Raw genomic sequence first — 22,235 nt, 5'->3', positions numbered from 1 at the left:
TTTGTGGCCTTTTGATGAATTGGTTTGTGGTATTCATTCCATCTGTGTCTTTTGTTATTTTAGGCATGGTGACACAATTGTTACTGCTGCCTCACAGGTCAGATCACATTTCTAGCCACAATAATCAGTCAAGCATAGTTGGCAGATGCTTCCCTAGCCCTCAGGGACACTTAGAAGAATATAGCACAATTGTAAGCCACACAAAACTAGTTCAGCTGCTCATTCCACATTGATTTCAATGAATTTTGAGGAGTTCTGTGAAATTCCTGAACTCACACCCAAGTGAACTCTGCAAGGTTCACTCTTCACGAATCATTATATAAATAACAAGAATATATTACATAATTTTTAAGCAAATTCAGAGTAGTGTGAAGATGGAAAAAAGCTTGTATCAGGGTTAAGGCCTAGATGTGGTAATGGACCACCACAGGGGCAAGCTCAGATACATACACAAAAATTCACAATCACATGGATTCAACTTAAAGCTGCTAAATAACATAACATAGCATGACGGATGCCTACACATATACAGTGGAACCTCAGTTCATGACCATAATTCGTTCCAAAACTCTGGTCGTAAACCAAAGTAATTTCCCCCATAGGATTATATGTAAATACAATTAATCCATTCCAGACCATATGAACGGTATGTAAATATATTTTTTTTAAAGATTTTTAAGCACAAATATAGTTAATTATACCATAGAATGCACAGCGTAATAGCAAACTAAATGTAAAAACATTGAATAACACTGAGAAAACCTTGAACAACAGAGAAAACTAACACTGCAAGAGTTCACACTATAGCGCTACGAACCGCTTGCTAAAAACACTTTTTTTTAAATGAGGTTTAAGCACAGGGAAAAAAATGAACATTTGAAAAATCTGTAATTTAATAAACCACCAAGAAAAGTAACATTGCAACAATGCACGCTACGAACCGATTGCAGTAAACAGAAGTGAAGTGGAGGTTAAAACCCAATAGAAAAAAGTCTTCATTAAATACGAGGTTAAAACACTGCTCAGATATGTCTCTTTAAAAACACGCCTGGTGCATTCTTTAACTGCCTTCTCGGCCTTATGCGTCCAGCCGTCTCTCTTCCGCGCGTGTTTGTTTGTGTTTGTGTGTGTCTGTCTGTCTGTCTCTCTCTGCACAGGGAGAGACTGAACACGTGCAGAAATCATCAGCGCACAAACCGAAAGGGAAACTGGCTTGTTCGTATACCGAGTCTGTGGTCGTGAACAGATACAAAAGTTTGGTGAACTTTTTGGTCGTAAACCGATCTGTACGTGTTCCGAGACGTTCGTGAACTGAGGTTCCACTGTACTTGCACTGGGATGTTGGAGGAAAACCACCAGAGTACCCAAACTAAAACCCAGATTGTCACAAAAACAGGACATGTAGACTTCATACTGACAGCAATCAAGCACAGGGCAAGGACCTAGGACACTGGATCCATGAAGTGACAGCAGCACTAATTTCTATGCTATTGTGCTGCCATGGCAATAAGAATTGTTTTACAAATAGCATTAGATAAAAGTCACAGAAAACATGACATCTGGAACCAAAAGGTCTGGACTCAATATAATGCAGGGTAACAGTTAAGTTTAGGTACTGCAAAACTGCATCTATCACTTATGTGTTATTATGTAATAATCTTAAACAAACACTTCTTTGGGTCTTCATAACACTTACAAAGCATCAGTAAAGTGTTTATTCATTTCTGCATGGTGATCGACTTATAAAATCTTACTTTGGAGTGTCTGAGATGGCTTAACTGATTGATATTACATACTTAGTATAAGACCATATCAACAAGTCATTTTACCATCACATCAACACGCCACACTGCACAGACATGAATAACTTATCTACTGATGTTTTATAAGTGTTATGAAGACCAAATGAAGCCCGTGTTAAGGTCTTGTTACATACGAGCAAATGACTAATGAATGCATTTTTGCAGTAGCTAAACTAAAATGTTACCTGATACAGAATTGTCCATCTTTATGTGGCAGTTTTCTAAAAGCTCATATTTCATGTGTTCACAAATGATAGACAGCTGAGCAAGCACACAATTTAAAATGTTCAATATACTTATAATTAAGAACATAACAGCAGTTTAAATATCACGGACTAGCCAGAGGGATTTGCAACAAGCACATTATCATGGCTGATAAAACTAAATAATGCAAAATGAAGACTTTAAAACAACAGATGTGTAATTCAAACATACTCATTGATGTTATGGTCAGGGAACTCCTCCATACATTTTCTTCTTTTTGTATTATTCACGTTAATAATGCTTTCTTCAGTGACCAGCTACATTGAACTACTTAAAGGAAGATTTTTCTTTACTCACTATAAAAATAATTCTCCTGGTCAGACACTGATGCAAAACACTACTTGCCGCCTTTCAAAAAGTTATACAACTGCAAAAGTCAAAAAAGTAAATTAATTGATGTCAGATGGGATCATGCATGGTTTCTCAGCATTAACACAGACCATAGTACAGGTGGGCATTTGTGATTTGCAGATCTGCCTATTTGCGAGTTTGTCATCAATAGTTATATGAAAATTTTGTGGAAAACCTCAGATGACGATGTAGCAACATTGTTTGCAAAGACTGCAAATCCCAGCAACCCTGGGAGTACTGCATCATTGGGTACTTTCGGCAGTTGCCATGAGGGCTGCTGGTTGAAGGAATGGGTACACTAGCTTCAAAAGTGAGCCACAAGAAGCCGGGAGGATTGCAGTCGGTGGTGTCTTTTTGTTTCAACACTTTATTTCACAACTGGATTACAATTATACTCATTGGATTACAGTTTTCTCTGGATTTATGTCCTTGTCCTGTGCCTGGGTTTGAAAACATTTTAATCTATGGAACGCTCCCAACTTCTACAAATCTTCACATACATATGCTTCATGATGGGACAAAATTTTACATTATTTTCAGAAGGCTGTTCACAGGGGATTTCATTTCATAACTGCACCACCATCATCATCATTACCATCTATGAAACTGGACTGCGTTGTGAGTGTTTATCGCTTTCTGCTTAGTGTTGGATTTCTTATATATCAGTAATAATAATCATTTTTGTTATTTACTACCATAAATATACACACACATTTATTATATAAAATAAAAATTTGAAAAAAAAATGTACAGTTCACTAAAGAACTGCTGAACTACGCGCTTTGTCTAGAAGACGCTATATATCTTTATCTCAGCAGCTGGTCTCACAATCGTGATTTGCTTGCACAGTGATCAATCTGTCTCACTTTTCTCATAACTTTTTGCATCTTATTTAGTGCAATAAACCTGGAAAATACAGTAACCATGGGACCAAAACATATTTGTGTATTATACACACATACATGCACACAACAAACAGGTTTAGAAAATGTACTAAAGCTAAATATTTCCCACTACTGACTCTTTGTGACCGTGAGCAAGTCTCATCTGCAGGTGCTCCAATGGAAAAGAAATAGAACCAACTCTATCTCTGAAATATTTTAAGTTGCTTTGGATAAAGGTATAAGAAAATAAATAATAATAAACAACAAATCATTTCAGTTCATGAATGTCTGTTAGTACATCAGCCTGAAAGTACCACATACATGGCCTAACCCTCTAACTTTACTAGTGTTTTGCTCAGGGTTTTCTCCACCAGATTTTGGGACCTGGTAACGTAACTTAAAAGGAGTAAAGAATACATAATAGCGCCCAGACTCTGGAATGACCTACCGAAATTAATCAGATCAGCTGACTCCATGAATTCTTTTAAAAAAACAACTCAAAACTCATCTGTTCAGGAAGGCTTTTAGCTCTACTTGACTTTATTACCCCTCGTTCAGTTTACCTCATGTCAAGATGCTCTTGTAACCTGTGTGTGTGTGTGTGCTAGACCATCGATTAAGTTGTCTGTTAAGCTTTTCTCTGAATTTACTGTCTTAATCTTCTTTATTTGTTTATTTGGTTTGTACAATGCTATATACTGTATACCCTGCAATTCTTTCTTATATTCTGTAAGTGCCCTGAGCATGGGAAAGGTGCTATATAAATAAAATGTATTATTATTATTATTAAGGTAAGTTTACTTGCATTTTCTATTCTGTGCGATGGAGTACTGTATAGAGAAGCAAATATTGGTCGGACAGGCAAGTAAGAATTTCATTGGACTCTGTTCACAAGACAATACTACCACTAGTATAATGACATGGGGAAAGCTCCAGGGACATTCCTATTTTCCCATATTGAAGAAACACCAGGGGCCTCATGTATAAATGGTGCGTACACACAAAAATGTTACATACGAACATTTCCACACTCAAATCGCGATGTATAAAACCTAAACTTTGCCGTGAAGTCATGCACATTTCCATGGTAGCTCATACCCTGGTGTATGCAAGCTTTGCGCTTGGTTTTGCAGACTGGTGGCACTCAGCGTCAAAGCAGTGCTACTGTTCCAGTGTGATTTCCCTTTCTTTTTTAGATCCCTTCCCTGACGCGGCTTCATAAATACATTGAAATTAACTGCATATTGTTTATTAGTTTAATGCATCTGATTGTAATTAACCTGTAACAATATAATGGTCCACAGAATGGTCAAACTATTCCAAATACCATAGCTGCTTTAGCGTTGTTACTTTCACTGCACCTTCTTCTTCTTTCAGCTGCTCCCGTTAGGGGTTGCCACAGTGGATCATCTTTTTCCATATTACTTTCACTGCACCACTCGGAGTATTAATATCACTGTATCTGAGTGGGGAATCACAGCTGTACAGCAGCTGATTGGAAAGAACATTATTTCCCACTACTACTTTATAAAGCGCGTATTTACATATGATGACAATATCATTTTTAAGATGAAATGCAGCAAAATAAAACTAATTTAAATAATCTTTATTGTTAATAAATAAGCATGTGAGGACACGGTGTCGCAGCATTAGCGAGAAGCTGGTGCTCTGTTCACAGATTGTACCTGCCTCGCGCTGTAAGCTTGCTGGGACTGGCGCGACACTGGATGGATAGAATAATTTAACATGTACTACGAAGATATTTCGATGTTCCTTAAAAGTTTTGAAGAATCTGCGTTCTCAGCTTACAGATGGTTTAACGTTTATTGCAGAGCTGATTGTGTGGCGATTGGGTTTTTGGAGAAAGAAAAGTAAGGAGGTTAGTATGTTTGAAAGTGACAATACTGCTGTAATAAATTATTTCATTGAAGGTCGCAGGTCAAAATAGTTTGACCATTCTGTGGCGCAATAAGCATCTTGCGTGAGGCATGAGCAATCACTGCGCCACCGTGTTCCCATGTTGAATTACATGCTTTAACTCCTATCATCATGAAAATGATATCATGTATATATCTCAGTATTTTAATTATTCAGGGAGCTGTAATATCACAAATGTAATGAATTCTGTGTCTTGTTGGAGGAAGAGAAAGCCCATTTAAAAAGCACGTAGTGATTCACATACATAGAGCACATAGAAGAACACATACAAAACAAAGCATTTAAACGTGCTACTTTAGTTACAATGGGATTCGAGAAACTAGTAAATTAAACGATTTCAACATGAAGTTTATGATGTTCTACTTTAATGACAAAATAAACTATGTGATTAAAGTGGAAATTTAGAGATTAAAGTTGACATTTTGTGCCTCACGGTGTGGGATTTTTTTTTTCTCTGTACCCTAATAAACTTTCGTAGACCACTCAGACAGTGGGCTACGACTTGCCTATTCACGGCGACTTTGATATCTGACAACTTCTTTTTTTTATTTCAGGCACTGTGCGACTTTATGAACTTGAGCTTTCGAGTTTCTCTGACACTCTATGTCACTCGATCAACTTCCTTTTGTTGTTTATACCACTGTTTAAACCAACAAATAGTACATTTTTCCTTGCCTTTCCTTGTTCATCAGAATGGATGAATAGTAATTTTCTCAAGTTAAATAAAGAGAAAACTGAAATCTTAGTGATTAGCAATAATGGATACAATGAGGCTATTAGAAATAAACTGGATACATTAGGATTAAAAAGTCAAGACGGAGGTAAAAGCTTAGGGGTGATTGTTGACTGTAATCTGAATTTTAAATCACATATTAATCAGATCACTAGGACAGCATTTTTCACTTAAGAAATATAGCAAAAGTTAGACCTCTTATATCACTGAAAGATGCTGAGAAATTAGTTCACGCATTTGTTTTCAGTCGACTAGATTACTGTAACACACTCCTCTCAGGACTACCCAAAAAAGACATAAATCGTTTGCAACGAGTGCAGAATGCAGCTGCTAGAATCCTAACTAGGAAAAGAAAATCCAAACACATTTCTCCAGTTTTAATGTCACTACACTGGTTACCTGTGTCATTCAGGATTGACTTTAAAATTCTGCTTATGGTTTATAAAGCCTTAAATAATCTCGCCCCATCTTATATATCAGAATGTCTGACACCTTATATTCCAAATCGTAACCTTAGATCCTTAAATGAGGGCCTCTTAGAATTCCAAGAACAAAACTTAAAAGAAGTGGTGAGGCGGCCTTCTGCTGTTATGCACCTAAAATCTGGAATAGCCTGCCAATAGGAATTCGCCAGGCTGATACAGTAGAGCACTTTAAAACACTGCTGAAAACACATTACTTTAACATGGCCTTTTCATAACTTCACTTTAACTTAATTTAACTTAATCCTGATACTCTGTATGTTCAATTCATCATAATAACTATTCATGGTGGCTCTAAAATCCGTACTGACCCCTACTCTCTTTTCTGTTTCTTTTTCCGGTTTCTTTGTGGTGGTGGCCTGCGCCACCTCCACCTACTCAAAGCTTCATGATGCTCCAACAATGATGGATGGATTAAAAGGCAGAAGTCTACGTGACCATCATCATCATCAAGTCCTTCCGTGAGAACCCTAAATCCAAAGAGGACTGTTTCATTTATGTTAGGTAGAATGCCCAGAGGGGACTGGGAGGTCTCATGGTCTGGAATCCCTACAGATTTTAAATTTTCTCCAGCCATCTGGAGTTTTTTTGTTTTTTCTGTCCACACGGCCATTGAACCTTACTCTTATTCGATGTTAATTAATGTTGATTTATTTTGTTTTCTTATTGTGTCTTTTATTTTTCTATTCTTTATTATGTAAAGCACTTTGAGCTACTGTTTGTATGAAAATGTGCTATATAAATAAATGTTGTTGTTGTTGTTCGTACTCCATGTTAGAGTGTGAATTCTACGCATGGCGTTATGCATGAGGCCCCAGGCCAGTTGAGTAAGGCTTAAAAGGGTAAAAATATTACTACTCCAATGAAAAATGTTAAAAATGGAAAAACATGCCAAACAACAAGTCAGAAAACATATGCATAGTTGAACACTGAGGCGCGTTCTGGGATTTAGTTAACGGTTTTCAAAGATGGAGAATTTTACCTACTTCAAGGACAGCAGCTTTGTTTATTTTTTTCTAACATTAAGTCATATTCAAAAGTAAAAGGGATATGAAAATGTAAATGCATATATTACCAAAGTACATTAAAAACTTTTAATAAACCATTTTACAATATCATGGGGCCCAAATACGTTTGTGTTGACTAGAACTGCTTTGCTATGCATTATTGATTGTACTCAAGTGATCGGTGCCTAATTGCAATGTATATTTCTTATATGTAAGTATTTTATATGAAGTACTCTGATGAAAGTTAAAGTCTATTTTGAAGTCCACCTGCACACACAACCACCTGAACTTATGTACAGTTTCTAGATAAATGCTCAGCTTTGGATGCCACTTCAATAACTTGTATACGAGATCTGTTTTGCAGTCAGGGTGACTATCAGATGCACAGAAGATGAAAATATACAAGTTGAAATATCCTTAATCATTGTAAATTTGACAAAATAATATTAATCAGTAATTGAGGTTTTACAGAATGCGCATCCATTTTAAGACATGATTTTGAAAATTTGTCAATGATTCTTAAATGAGAGTTGTTGAAAATATAAACATTTCTACAGCATGCTCTTTTGGAGATATCTCAACGAAAAAGGAATTATCACAACAACATTTTTTTTTAAATATATGCAAACCAAATTTTTATGAAATCCACCCACTTGCAGCTGAGTTGCTTCATGCAGACAGACAGACAGACATGATGACAAAAATAGTTGCTCTTATGTTTTATGCAAATGACAAAATCATAAGGACTATGCCCTTACTGGACCTCAGAACACACATATACAGATGAAATAGAAATTACTGAAGCACTTTGGAAAAAGTGTTATAAATAAAATGTATTTTTATTATCAACAGTTTTCTAGTGCCTCTATCTACTGGCCTTCTCATGTTCCTCACTGGGCAGGCCTTATCTCTGTTTCTAACTAAACTCCAAACTGATCTGACTGAGTTGTGGAGATTCATCCAAGTTTATTTCCTGGAGCATTCCCAGTGCCCCACTAACCTCACAGGAAGCACTTCCAAGTCATCTCTCTTTATCAGTGGCCCATGCAAAGACTATGTTACCCAGCAGTCTGCAGGAAGTTGCTACAAAATACCAGCATCTAGTGAAAATTGATAAGTTCCTGCTGTAAATACATTGTAGGCTGATGAGGCATCCTGGCCAGATATATGTCTGGGACATATCCACTTCTGCAAATCCTGTTCACCATGACACTACACTGCAACTGTGGATGATCAAAACATACAGTATGCTGTTTATAAATACAGTGGAACCTCGGGTCACGAACGTCTCGGACCACATACAAATCGGGTTACAAGCAAAAAGCTTGCCAAACTTTTGCATCTGTTCACGAAAATACACTCGGGTGACAAACAAGACCAGTTTCCCTTCCGGTTCGTACACGCCGATGATTTCCGCACATGTTCAGTCTCTCCCTGTGCATTCGCTGTGAACTCTTTGTGCTCTATTTCGTTTCCCTTCCGGTTCATATGCACAGGTGATTTAAGTGCGTGTTCAGTCTCTCCCTGTACAGTACATTGTTCTCGGTCAGACGTGCATCGCGCAGAGGGACTTTGTGGTATAGCGGGTCCATATCTCACGTGAAGAGGCCAGTTTTAAATAAATAATCGCCGCACTACAGATGCCACGTCCTCTTCATAAATAGAAGCGAGGCGGCTAAAGGGAGGAAAAAGAAAAGAAAGATGGAGGTTGCAGAGTGAGGAAGTAAGCAGGAAGCAGTGTGGAAAGAACCGGTGTGAGTGAGCGAGCGCGTGCTCGCAGGTAGGCAGCTGAGCAGTGAGCCCAAACAGGGGTGTTTGACTGACAGGTGGGGCAGAAGGAAGCGGCGCTTCAGCTGAGCGATCAAGGAGCTGGAGTGACCAGAAGAAAGATGGCTGGCCGCAAAAGGCAGTTAAAGAATGCACCGGGCTTGATTTTAAAGAGACTGTTTCGAGCATTGTTTTAACCTCGTTGTATTTAATGAAGACTTTTTTCTATTGGATTTTAACCTCCACTTCACTTCTGTTTTTATGGGATTATTTATTTATTGAAGGATTTTGAAAGCACTACACTTTATTTAATTTGGACTTTGCTTTTGATTATTGTTTTGTTGATTTTAATAAAAGCACTTGGCACTTTTTGCACCATCCCCTTGCTCCATTGTACAGTAGTGCCTCACTGTCGTGCTCATCTGTAACATTACCGATGGTGACGGGTTTAAGGGCTCCCGGAAGTGAGATGGGAGCGTGCAGTGAACCCGCATCTTCACAGACTTTACCTCAAAACTGCAATTTCCTCTCCACCCAGTTCCTCCTCACTTCCTTCATGCCAGAACTCGACTCATGCAAGGTTACTTTTCTTGTTTATAGTTATTTTTGTATAAATTACGGATTTTTCAAATGTTCTTTTTTTCCCCTGTGCTTAAAACTCATGAAAAAAAAGTGTTTACAGCTAGCCGTTCATAAGGCTGTAGCGTGAACTCTTGCAATGTTAGTTTTCTCTGTTCAAGGTTTTCTCAGTGTTATTCAGTGTTTTTACATTTAATTTACTATTACACTGTGCATTTCATGGTATAATTAACTATTTTTGTGCTTAAAAATCTTTAAAAATATATATTTACATACAGTTTGTACGGTCTGGAATGGATTAATTGTATTTACATACAATCCTACGGGGGAAATTACTTCAGGTCACGACCAAATAGGGTTTTCAGATTCATAGTGGTCTGGTTTTAATATCAGTCAGTAATTTTAACCAGTACAAAACTGAGTTGCATCATAATTTAATTACCTACTATTTATAATAATGTTACTAAATAAAAATCTTTATCTTCAAAGAAATTTCTTCAGAACACAATGTAGTACACAAGGAATGGAAAAAGTATTTTGGTCACTTGAAACTTACAACCACATTCATTGGAAATAATTTTAAGGGCCTACTGAAGTCTGTGGATAATTGTTGGTATTAAATTTATAATTGCAATAAATACTACCTAACCAAAGAACAGGGCTGAAACTCATGGTTTTGAAGGAGAGTCATGTAGTGGAGGAGATGTGCTGCAGTTTGAGAAATAGATACTTACATTTATTATGACTGCCAGTTTTCCTACTCCTCTCAGGATATTGTACCAAATACCTGGAAGAAGGAGGTAAAATATTTAACTTAGGACAGAAGAATAAGTCAAACAGATTTAAAGAGTCAGGGAAGCTGGTTACTTGAAGTGAGCTAACAATAATTTAGATTTGAAAAGGAATCTTCTTCAATTATCCTGCTTTACCTTAAAACTCAGACAAAGAAGGTACTTATAAAATTACAATGCGATTAGAACATAGAAAGCTTAGCTGCTAATTGTTACAAAAGTAAAAGAAATATGGATGTTTGAAAGTTTGAAGTATGAACGTTGATTGTTGGAGAATTTAATGTTCACTTGTGGTTGTCTGAGTCAGACGCAGGGCCCTAACTCTTCCATTTGACCCTGGCCCTCATCTGTGTTTGTTACTATGAAAATATTATTATAGGGCAGTTGCATGGTGGCATTTAGGGGGATACATGGTATACAAAAAAAGTCCAGACCAGATGGTGGTGTTGATTGTGCATTTCCATAGTAATCTCAGATTGAGCACCACGTGGCAAGAATAGGAGTTTTACTGAACAATCAGCATGGATTCAGAAGAGGGGGGTGATGTTTTACCAACATGCTGGAATTCTATGAGGAAGCAGCTAAAAGGGTATAACCAGAGTGGCGCATGTGAGATTATTTGTCTTGACTGTAAGAAGGCATTTTATAAGTTACCACATGAGAAGATGGGCACCAAACAAAACGAATTGGGAGTACAGGGTGTTGTTTGTAGAGGAATCAGATTATTATAATAAGAGGAACCCTATCAGAATTAGCTAATGTTAACAGTAGTGTCTCACAGGGAATGGTGCTAGGGCTGTTGCTATTTTTAAAATATAAAAATGATTTGGATGGGAATATGTGTAACAAGCTGGTTAAGTTACCGAGATACCGAGACAGATTGGAAGATAATCAAGAATCTGTTGAATCATTAAAGAGGGACTTGGACAGCATACAGGCTTGGGCAGATTTATGGCTGATTAAGTTTAATGTAAGTAAATGCAAAGTATTACATATAGGAAGTAAAAATGTTAGGTTTGAATAAACAATTGGAGATCTGAAAATCAAGATATATCTTATGAGGAGGATTTAGGAGTCATAGTGGAGTCTAAAGTATCTACTTCTAGACAGAGTTCAGAAGTCATTAAGAAGGCAAACGGAATGTAGCACGATCTATATATATATATATAAAAAAATCTTGGGTCGAGACATGATTATCTCGGAGAGACACTTTGACGTCATGTGAGACTAGACATTACAACCTTAGGAAGCAAGACCTGTGAGATGGTGACTTTTACACGTCACGCCCTACTTACAAAACAATTTAAAACAAGTTCATGAACATCTAACCTCGCAGTTGTTGGAATGCTTTTGGCAGACAAACTTCATGTGCTCCCAGCTCTTAAAAATGTTATACGTTCTAGATGGCACATGAACGACTAAGCGAAGAAGAAAGAGCAACGCGTCGAAAAGAGACACGGAATCGTTAGAGAGAAAAGAAGGCAAAAAAGGATGCACAAGAGAACAATAATAATCTATGTGCAAATTCAGAAAATAAGGACAGTAATAATCAGCCCGGACGTCCTGCGAGAGACACTTTAACATCCCGCAAGATGGGGTTTAAAATGATCGACGCGCAGCACGACAAGCAGAACACACAGCTCAGCTGCAGAAAGACAGCAGCTGATCAGACCGAATCGCCTTAGCTTGCATTCAGCCCCCCACCCCCTTCACAACGCGAGCATCAGAGATACCAAGAGGCAGGCGCTTAGCGTGCCTCGGATTTAGGGGGGGTGGGGGAGGGGATAATAAGCGAGCGAAGCGAGGACAGCTGCTGTACAGACTTTGAAATGATTAACGCACATCGTGAGAAGCAGAACATTCAGCACGGCAGGAGGAGCAGTAAGCAAGCAGGTGATCTGTCCACATCTCCAAAGCGTGCGTTCAGCCACCCCCGTCACAATGTGAACGGCACAATGTGTGGAGTACGAGTCCAAGCAGGTGATGCTCAAGCTTTATAACACACTGCTGAGGCCTCATCTGGAGTACTGTGTGCAGTTTTGGTCTCCAGGCTACAAAATGACCATAGCAGCGCTAGAAAAGGTCCAGAAAAGAGCAATGAGGCGGATTCCAAGGCTACAGGGGATCAATTATGAGGAAAGATTAGAAGAGCTGCAAGCACATCCTCCAACTTGCAAGGAAAACTTGGGGGCTGGTGGCAGGATTGGCACTCCAGCTACAGTAAAAAACCTCACACTGTTTGACTCCATTCAAACTAGTGTGGTGCGGAGGTGTCACCCGCTGTACCCAGGCCCCAATTCAGCACATGTTCCCAACCTGTTTTCTGAGTCCAGACAATTCATAACAAAGTGACTCTGTGTTCTACTTGTATAGTCCCCCCAAAAATTAAAAAAGAAATATGTACTCTATACACTAGCCACTATTCACCTAAAGATAAAATGAAATAAACTCTACAGATAAGCTTCTGTCCTTATTGGCCATTTAAAACATTATTGTAAGAACACGATCAACCATTGTCCAGACTTATTAATATGTGTAACTCCCACTTTATAAAAAAGTGACCAGACTGGCAGGCTGGAGGTTGAGTGACTCATACTGCCAAACCTTTAATCAACTATATTAAAAATATTATTTGAATTTCAATAACATAATCTGATCATGACGAATTTGCTTAACTTACCAATATCTTTGGCCCGCACTGCTACCGGTCTTCTAAGCTCTCCTACAAACTTCTTGGCATCCAAGCGGATTTCAATTATGTTGTTAAGGAGTGCAAAGAGAGGCGCCAGTGGAAATGAAGCGACAAAGAGGGTCACAAAGCCAAACTGTATCACTGCAAAACAGACACAAACAGCTTGTCACAGCAACTAAAGGTGTGAAGACCACAACATAGAACATTCAATTCTCATTTCATACAACAGGCTAAATGTTTTATTTATTTATTTATTTTGGATTTTCAACAGTTTAATATTTCCTGGATTTATTATGTCAGTTTTAGTGTAACTGTACTAGGTGTGAATCAAGACCAGGCTACCTATGGTGCTAAGAGGCCTTAGATTCCTCCTCAGTTTGCTTAGCTGGTTGACTGATGACCTGTTAATGGTGGCAACTAACGTCTCACCCTATACTGATTAAAGACGAACAAATAAAAATTTTTAATATAAATGGAAAAAATATACCCTCATGTAAACTTAATAAAAATAACTGCAATTGTTAAGCTACATTACATCAAAATGTCACTGTCATTATTGTAAATGTTATTCACTTCAAGCTTATAAAAAGGCAGTGAAAAAATATTAATGAGATTGAAAAGGATAAAGGAGAGAGAAAAGGAGTGGGAGAATTAGCATTAAAGACAATGCTGATTGCTAGAATAATAAAGTAGGGCTAGCAAACTAAAAGTTCACAGTTAGGAATAAAGAAAGACCAGGAGGGCACTTGACAGACATCTTTAGCTATCTGAAGGATTTAAGGCACATAAACTCCTCCGGAATAATAAGGACAGGACAGGATAAAACTGAGTAAGAACATTAAGGTTGCAGAAATGGCAAAGTGTGTTCAATCAGCTGTTTAATTTCTGCATTGCTTTGGTTAGACAGATGCTGGGTGCCAACATGTGGTGTTCATTTAAGAAAATGTCCAGCCTGAAGTGAGTGCAGCCCATTATTCAGGGTTGCCCATGGTGCTTTGCTGGAAACAGTCCAGGATATTTAACATCACAAGAATGTTAGAGAAGGAAACAGCCTGCGAGAAACATGTAGAGCTTTGCAAACATTTAAACTATTGTTTCCATGCTGCTGTAAGCAAGGCAGTGATCCTTGACACACTCTTCACGAGTTTCTCTTCTCTATGGCTCAAGACACGTTTCAGAGCAAAAAATATTTCTTTAACATGAAGTATAAATACTCTCATTTAGTGTCAGGACAGATTCATGAGTGAGGACTTGAGGCAAACAAAATAATGGACTCCAAAGCCTCCTTCCCAATAATGTGATTTTGCTCATTTTATAAAGCTAAACAAAGGAAATATAAAACATAACAGTAATTTGAACTACAAAGTATCTATATATATAATTTACTAAGGCAAGACAACCATGAAAAGCACGCCGGAAGGGGCGTTAATTCACTAAGCCGCCGACAAGTGAGACACCTATGGCGCACACAGGAAGGAGCCACACCCACCAACTCCAAGACCATTGGATACGACGACAACTCGCAGGGCCACGCCCACCAACTCGGACCCGACGACACAGAAAAAATGGCGTCATTTATGTTCGTCTGTCGTAGAGGCCACATGCAGTGCAGGCCAGGTTAATGTCATGTACCTTCGAGCTACGTTGACTGTTCATAGAGGCATGTTTCTCGCGGAGGTGAATCGCCATATGCAGCGTGTCAAACGGTTTGCGAGGGGTATCCCGTGGGATCCTTAAAACAATCCTTTAAAACTGAGGTTAAAGCACAATGAAGGAATCAGTCTTTAAAAACCAATTAGCCCTGTGCCTCTGTTTCATTACCGTCTCACCTGCTTCACCAATGCAAGCCCTGCAACAGTCGAGACGCTCTGTCAGCAGCTGACCTTCTCTGTGCCTGACCGGTTCACACAGAGGCAGCGCAAGAGAAAGCTGCGCCAGAGACAGACAGAGGCACACACACAGGCAGCTGGTGGGCGGCTCTCCGTGAGTTTCTCTTGCGAGCGGACACATAACCAGGCGGTGTGTATGCTTCGAGAACGAGGCTGGACGCGGCTTGCGACCGGGCACATGAGCAGGCAGTGTGTATGCTTCGAGTGCGAGGGTGGACGCGACAGGACCATCTAGGAAAAATCATGTCGCAGATGTGAATCGCTGTATGCGGCGTGTAGAACAGTTTACGAGGGGTGTCCCTGCGTCTTTCCAGAAGTGTTCAACCATCAATAAATAATTATGCAGTGTTTGTTATGCCGCGGGTTCACTATTGTGTTGTATTTTGCTCTCTCCAGAGTTCCATCTTTTCATTCACTTACTGTTGTATTCTCACACTAACCTGTTTTAGACAACGTGTCTTTCCAGAAGTGTTTACCATTCAATAAATAATTATGCATGAGATTGAGTGTGTGTCTAGGCGTGGGTAAGCCGTTGAGCCCCATTCGGGCTGCAAACCGTGGAATTGCCACTAAGTGCGACTCATACGCTCCCACTGTTTTCGTCCCTACCCTTTGTACACACCCCCCTCCCACATGTTGACTGTTAATAGAGGTATGTTTCTCGCGGAGGTGAATCACCATATGCAGCGTGTAAAACTGTTTGCGAGGGGTATCCCATGGGATCATTAAAACATTCCTTTACAACTGAGGTTAAAACACAATGAGGTGAGCAGTCTTTAAAAAACAAGTTTTCGGTTACGACGCACGACCGTGTGCAGCATAGCAAAGTGTTGTACACGCTACATACAGCAATTCGCATCCGCGACAAACATGCAGCTTTTTAGATGCTCCTGCACTTTGTACACACCCCCCACCCACCTCGCTACGCCGCACGGACAATTGTGTGTTGGTTCGTTACGTGCATTGTTACAATGTTGCTTTTCTTGCTGATTTATTACATTACCGATTTTGCAAATGTTAAATTTTCTCCCTGTGCTTAAAAATTATTAAAAAACCGGCCTGATTATGCAGCGTATGGTACGCCGCGGGTTGGCTAGTAACTAGTTATTAAAGAATTTGTGTTTTGTGTGGAAATCCTGAGCATCTATAATTTTAATTTGCAGAATACTGTATATATATACTGCAAATTAAAATTATAGATGCTCAGAATATATTTTATATGGAGGCTGGCTTAGTGCCACAATGGGTAGTGTTGCTGCCTCGCAGTTAGGAGACCTGGGTTCGCTTCCCAGGTCCTCTCTGCGTGGAGTTTGCCTGTTCTCCCCGTGTTTGCGTGGGTTTCCTCCCACAGTCCAAAGACATGCAGGTTAGGTGCATTGGCGATCCTAAATTGTCCCTAGTGTGTGCTTGGTGTGTAGGTGTGTGTGTGCTCGCCCTGTGGTGGGCTGCCGCCCTGCCTGGGGTTTGTTTCCTGCCTTATGCCCTGTGTTGGCTGGGATTGGCTCCAGCAGACCCCCGTGACCCTGTAGTTAGGATATAGCGGGTTGGATAATGGATGGATAGATATATATATTTCATACATACACACACACACACACACACACACAATAATAACTCTGTTAACCAGGGTTCAGTTCAGTTCCTAATTTTTTTTCCTGCCTTGCACCTTTTAGCGAGATAGTGCTCTTCTGCTCTAAGCAAATTCAGAACAAGAATGGATAGGCTAATAAAGACTAATACACGTTTATTTATATAATAATTTCCCTACACTCTTTGGCCAATTTACCGTTGCCAATTATATTGACACGCATGTCTTCGAACTAAGAATGCTGAGCGAAGGTCCCAATATTGCACTCATGTCAGTCAGCCATTTTCCAACCCGCTATATCATAACACAGGGTCATAGGGGTCTGCTGGAGCCAATCCCAGCCAGCACAGGACATAAGGCAGGAACAAATCCCCAGGCAGGGCGCCAGCCCACCTTAATTGCACTCATGTAATACTGGTAATATTACTAAGTTTTCAAAAATGTATTTTAAATTGCAGTGAATGAATTCCAAATAAGGATATCAAAAGAGAAAATCTATTATACCAATTAAAGAACATTGAAACATGTGTAAAGACGGAAACATTAAACATTATTTGCTGCCCTTGTAACACTTGTAACATTTGTTCCAGGTTACACAACACTCATTGTTAGTATTTGGGTTAACGTAATGTACACCAGGGTAAACCTGCTTAGCAGTTTAATCTATAGATTGCTGAAAAATAACCTCATATGCCTATTGGCGTTCATCCCTCTTGCCAAGCCCTTTTTTTTCTTTTAAAGACTTTGGTGTCTTGCCAGACTAAATTCATATCACGTGCTTCATGGTGCTCTCTCAAAGCTCATCTCATTATCTACAGGTATGGCTCTTTTTCATTTTAAGCAGCAAGGACAGATTGAGAGTTAACACTAAAGTGAGAAATCCACAGCTGATCTATTTGGGGAACTCCTGAAGACAATGGATACAAAAAAGTGTGCATAAAGGAACATCTTAGAATACATGGCAAAATTGAATTATACTGCAAACACACAAAAAGACAACATATGATGAAAGCTGTTATATGTATACCATAACTTTAGCAGCATGTGTTCCCTTCATAATGCTGGTAACCATCTCAAATGTCTGCTGGGAAGAAAGTCAACACTGTGTAGGAAGCTGATCACGTCTGACTGTCCAGTGGCAACACACCAAAGAACGACTCTGTATCTTCCACTTATAATACTGATCTTGGATCCATCTTACTGAACAGACCATGAACAGACAAAAACAGATGTTACAATGTATGGTGCTGTCTGTCAGAAACAGAATACCAAAACTAAAAATGTCCCACAATGTCTGTGGCAGGCAGTGTTACACATCACAAGGCATGCTACATGAAATGGAATATCGAAGTGCAATATCAAAACACTCAGCAGTTCGTGTCCATATTTGAGATAGCCCAAGAGATAAATCATCTGGTTTTCTTCAGAAACTATATAATCAAAAATGTAAAACAATTTGGACAGAGTCTCTCATACTGGTAGAGTCAGCAGTGGACACTAACAAATCTTTATTTCCCTTATTGAATTAACTGACCCTTGTCTTTTTTTGGCTGAAAATGACATTATGAATGGGTGTGTTATGCTGAATACATCTCAATACTGTATTTAGAAATACCACCTTGTGCGAGAGAAAGAACTGATTGATCATAGCCTGCTCTTGACAAGACTCAGGCCTGGGAATGCTGACAAAATCCACAGCTGACAATTTAATACCTATGATGACATATATTGTACATAACACACATTCTGTCAGAAACAGATAATTTTGAAAAGTACCCGGTGGACCATTTCTGGACCATACACAAGGTTTTGACCTGTGCCAACCTGCAGAGCAGAATGCACAAAGACGACCCAATGGGCAATGATTTGCCAGTGTAGTTTATTAGGTGAACCAGAATGCATTCCTTTTTAGCAGCTCAGGTTTACGTAAAAAGGGCAAATTGCAGCCTATTTGATTTGGCTGTTTGAAAACACACACGTCATTCACATATTTTCTGGAGTTGTTTCTGTCCAGTTCTAAGGTGGGTGAAGCAGAAGCCTAACCTGGCAGTGCGGAGTATAAGGTAGGATGCTCGTTCATCACAAAGCGCAGTCATGAGCCCATCCCACGTAACCATATGCACACACCAATCAACCTAACTTGAATATTTTTTGGGATACGGAAGGGGATATGCATCACCTACGGAAAAGGCTTGTGACAATTATTAATTTTTTTTACATCTTCTTGCTTCCTCCAATCTCGCACCAGTTTCTCAGACACGTCAAATTTTGTTGCAGCAATGCAGTTACCAATTTCTTTTGATTGGTTATGAGATACTAAAAAAACAATATAGTGCAAACGTTGCTTCGGAATAGTTTGGGTATTACCAAGTGGTCACGTAGGCACAATACATTAAAAAAATGGCAGTGTGCTCCATGGTTACTCTCTCAGACGGACATTAGCAAGTCATAATCTCTTGGACCAATAGCGTGAGTTTTCCGCATTCGACTTATCCGACTGACATTATAAAATACCAGAAATTATACGGTAAAATCAAGCCCGACTTATCCACGGGAGAAGTTAAACGCGAGTATATATGGTAAGTAGGTTTGACAATGGATCACTATTATTTCCTTTGCTTTCACTTGATGGTTAACAGGACAAGGCCCAATGCTACCATTACTAAATGCCAGCTGATGAAGTTGCTGAGGTTTACTTTAAAGATTATACCTGCATTGCTCAATTTTTATCTATAGATGTGCTATTAATTGGTGACAAAAATATTGTGTATGTGCAAGTGTAAGAATTGCAGGAGGGAGTCTGATTTCACCTTCCGTGCGAGGACAAATCTCAAAATAACCTCTTTATAAGGGACAGTGGAAAACAAGAAAATAAAATATAAAAATCAAAACATTCCAGCAACTCCGTCAACCCTTGGGAAGAACTTTAGACATTCATCACTCTAACGACACTTCACTTCTTCAAAATACTACAAGTGTTAACTTGGGATATCCAACACTCCTGCAGGTCTGGCTCTGCAACCACTACAGCAAATAAAGAAAAATATGACATTTTGTAGTATGTTTAAAGTACACTAAGCCTTTAACTTAATTTACTGTCTAATATAAACTAAACTGACAAAACTAAACTATACAAGAATTCTCAAAATCAACAATTTAATAAACACCTCCTTGCCGCCTATCATAACTTACAAGGTTTTCCTCACAGATCCATGGGTCAGCAGATATTGACGCAATGTTATGGTGGAGCACCCAACAGCCTCAAGCAAGTGACCAAATCCAGGCTGGCTCAGTTTAGCTGCTTCTTTATGTGACCCATATTTTTCCACAGCACAGTACAGTATTTTGCAATGCAGCTCCAGTTAGAGTCTGTGACCAGACAGGGATACATCGAGTCTGAACGTCCTTGTTAGTATCCGCATGTTCTTTCTCACATCCTAAAATGCATGTATGTTAGGGTAGCTGACCCATGATAGACTCGTATCCTGTCTGGACAGGCACTAGAAGAACGGGTTCACAAAAATAGCAGTATGGAATAGCAGTATTTTTGTTATACACACAATAATGTAGTATGTGAATTTCCCCTTGGGATTAATAAAGTATCTATCTATCTAATGAGTAAACAGGACATCACTAGAAGGGCGTCTGTTTACATTTCTGCAAATGTTACATTTTTGAAAATTGAGTACTTTGAAAATTATCAAAATACACTGACCCATTATCACAAAATTCCAAGTTCTCGGTAGACTGCTTTTAAGTGAGTGACAATCTATAACAGGAAGAACACAAATGGAGCCAAAAACATTCACACACTCTTTGCAGCTTCTTTGGATTGTGGAAGGGCCTATATGATGCATTAAGGTGTGGTAGTCACCCTTTGACATATGTTGCCTATCATGTCTAATCAGTCCAGTGCAGGATCATCTTAACACATGAGCCACATATCACTCCAATTTCGTCATTTTTAGCAAGTTACGTTTCACTTTCAATAAGAAATCAGCCACTGAGCCTAAAAAGTCAAACTTTGACAGAAGTTATGAGAAAACCTAATCTAGCTGGTGACCCAATGTTTTCCTCTACAATTATTAGCAGAGCAAACACTTTCTCTTTCGAGGTGAAGTAGCCATTTCAGCCAGAAGTGTTAATCAGACTGCATTAGCAAGGATTACTAATATATGCGGACAGATCCTCTAAATGGCACATGCATCTTTTTGGCCAACACGAGGCAGAGATACAAGGTGTCTACTTGTGGCAGCATGTGAAACGCTACCTGTATATAAAAAAAAAAATCAATTGTGAGTCTGTTAAGATTCTGGCTTTTTTCATTTGGCACTGAAAGAGGGAAGAAAGCCAGAAAAAGATTAGCAGAATATTAAGAAGGGGATCAGGCCACAAATGCACTGAACTATAAACCTGAGCTAGAAACAAAAGGTGACCAATTAAGGACTTACTGCTGCCCAATGAGATTTGCATATTAATAAACCACTAACCCACATGTATACAGAATATGAACTATTTGAAACAATTTCAAACAACAATCGCTGAACAAAATCTACTGAAAATCACGCTTTTGTTTTCAGTCGATTAGATTACTGTAACGCACTCCTCTCAGGACTACCCAAAAAAGACATAAATCATTTGTAATGAGTGCAGAATGCAGCTGCTAGAATCCTAACTAGGAAAAGAAAACCCAAACACATCTCTCCAGTTTTGATGTCACTACACTGGTTACCTCTGCCATTTAGAATTGACTTTAAAATCCTGCTTATGGTTTACAAAGCCTTAAATAATCTCGCTCCATCCGATATTTCAGAATGTCCTTCACCTTACACTCCAAATCGTAACCTTAGATCTTCAAATGAGTGTCTGCTTAGAATTCCAAGAGCTAAACTTAAAAGAAGTGGTGAGGCGGCCTTCTGCTGTTATGCACCTAAAATCTGGAATAGCTTACCAATAGAAATTTGCCAGACTAATACTGTGGAGCATTTTAAAAAACAGCTAAAAACTCATTATCTTAACATGGCTTTCTCACAGCTTCATTTTAGTTTAACCCCGATAATCTGTATATGCATTTAATTATCATTATCATTCATGGTGGCTCCGCGATCCGTACTAACTCCTACTTTGCTGATTTTTTGCTCCACCACCACCTGATCAATCCACCCTGCAGTCCCTACATTGATGGATTGAAGCCCAGAGGTCCACATGACCATAAACAGTTCTTCCATGAGAACCCTGAATACCATGAGGACTGATTAAGGTCATTTATGTTAGGTAGAGTGCCTTGAGGGGGCTGGGTGGTCTCGTGGCCTCAGAACCCCTGCAGATTTTGTTTTTCCCTCCCGCTGTCTGGAGTTTTTTGAGTTGTTTTTTCTGTCCTCTCGGACCTTACTTTTATTCTATATTAATTAGCATTGTTGTCTAACTTTGCTTTTATATTTTTTCTTTGTTTCTTTCTTCATCATGTA

General features: G+C 39.0%; 1 protein-coding gene across 9 annotated transcripts in view; it reads right to left on the bottom strand.

Annotated features, from left to right (window-relative positions):
• The window catches only part of ano1a (anoctamin 1, calcium activated chloride channel a), a 264,303-nt gene that overhangs the window by 24,253 nt on the left and 217,815 nt on the right, over positions 1–22,235 (bottom strand). For all 9 annotated transcript variants that reach the window (XM_039748821.1, XM_039748789.1, XM_039748779.1 and 6 more), the window contains 2 exons: positions 13,279–13,431; positions 10,542–10,594 (listed from right to left, as the gene is read on the bottom strand). In XM_039748821.1, the coding sequence (XP_039604755.1) occupies positions 10,542–10,594; positions 13,279–13,431 (206 nt within the window). The remainder of the gene's footprint in view (positions 1–10,541; positions 10,595–13,278; positions 13,432–22,235) is intronic.

The sequence above is a fragment of the Polypterus senegalus genome, chromosome 1 (genome assembly GCF_016835505.1).
Source record: "Polypterus senegalus isolate Bchr_013 chromosome 1, ASM1683550v1, whole genome shotgun sequence".
NCBI classification, from domain to species: domain Eukaryota; kingdom Metazoa; phylum Chordata; class Cladistia; order Polypteriformes; family Polypteridae; genus Polypterus; species Polypterus senegalus.
This window is presented reverse-complemented; position numbering and strand designations above follow the sequence as displayed.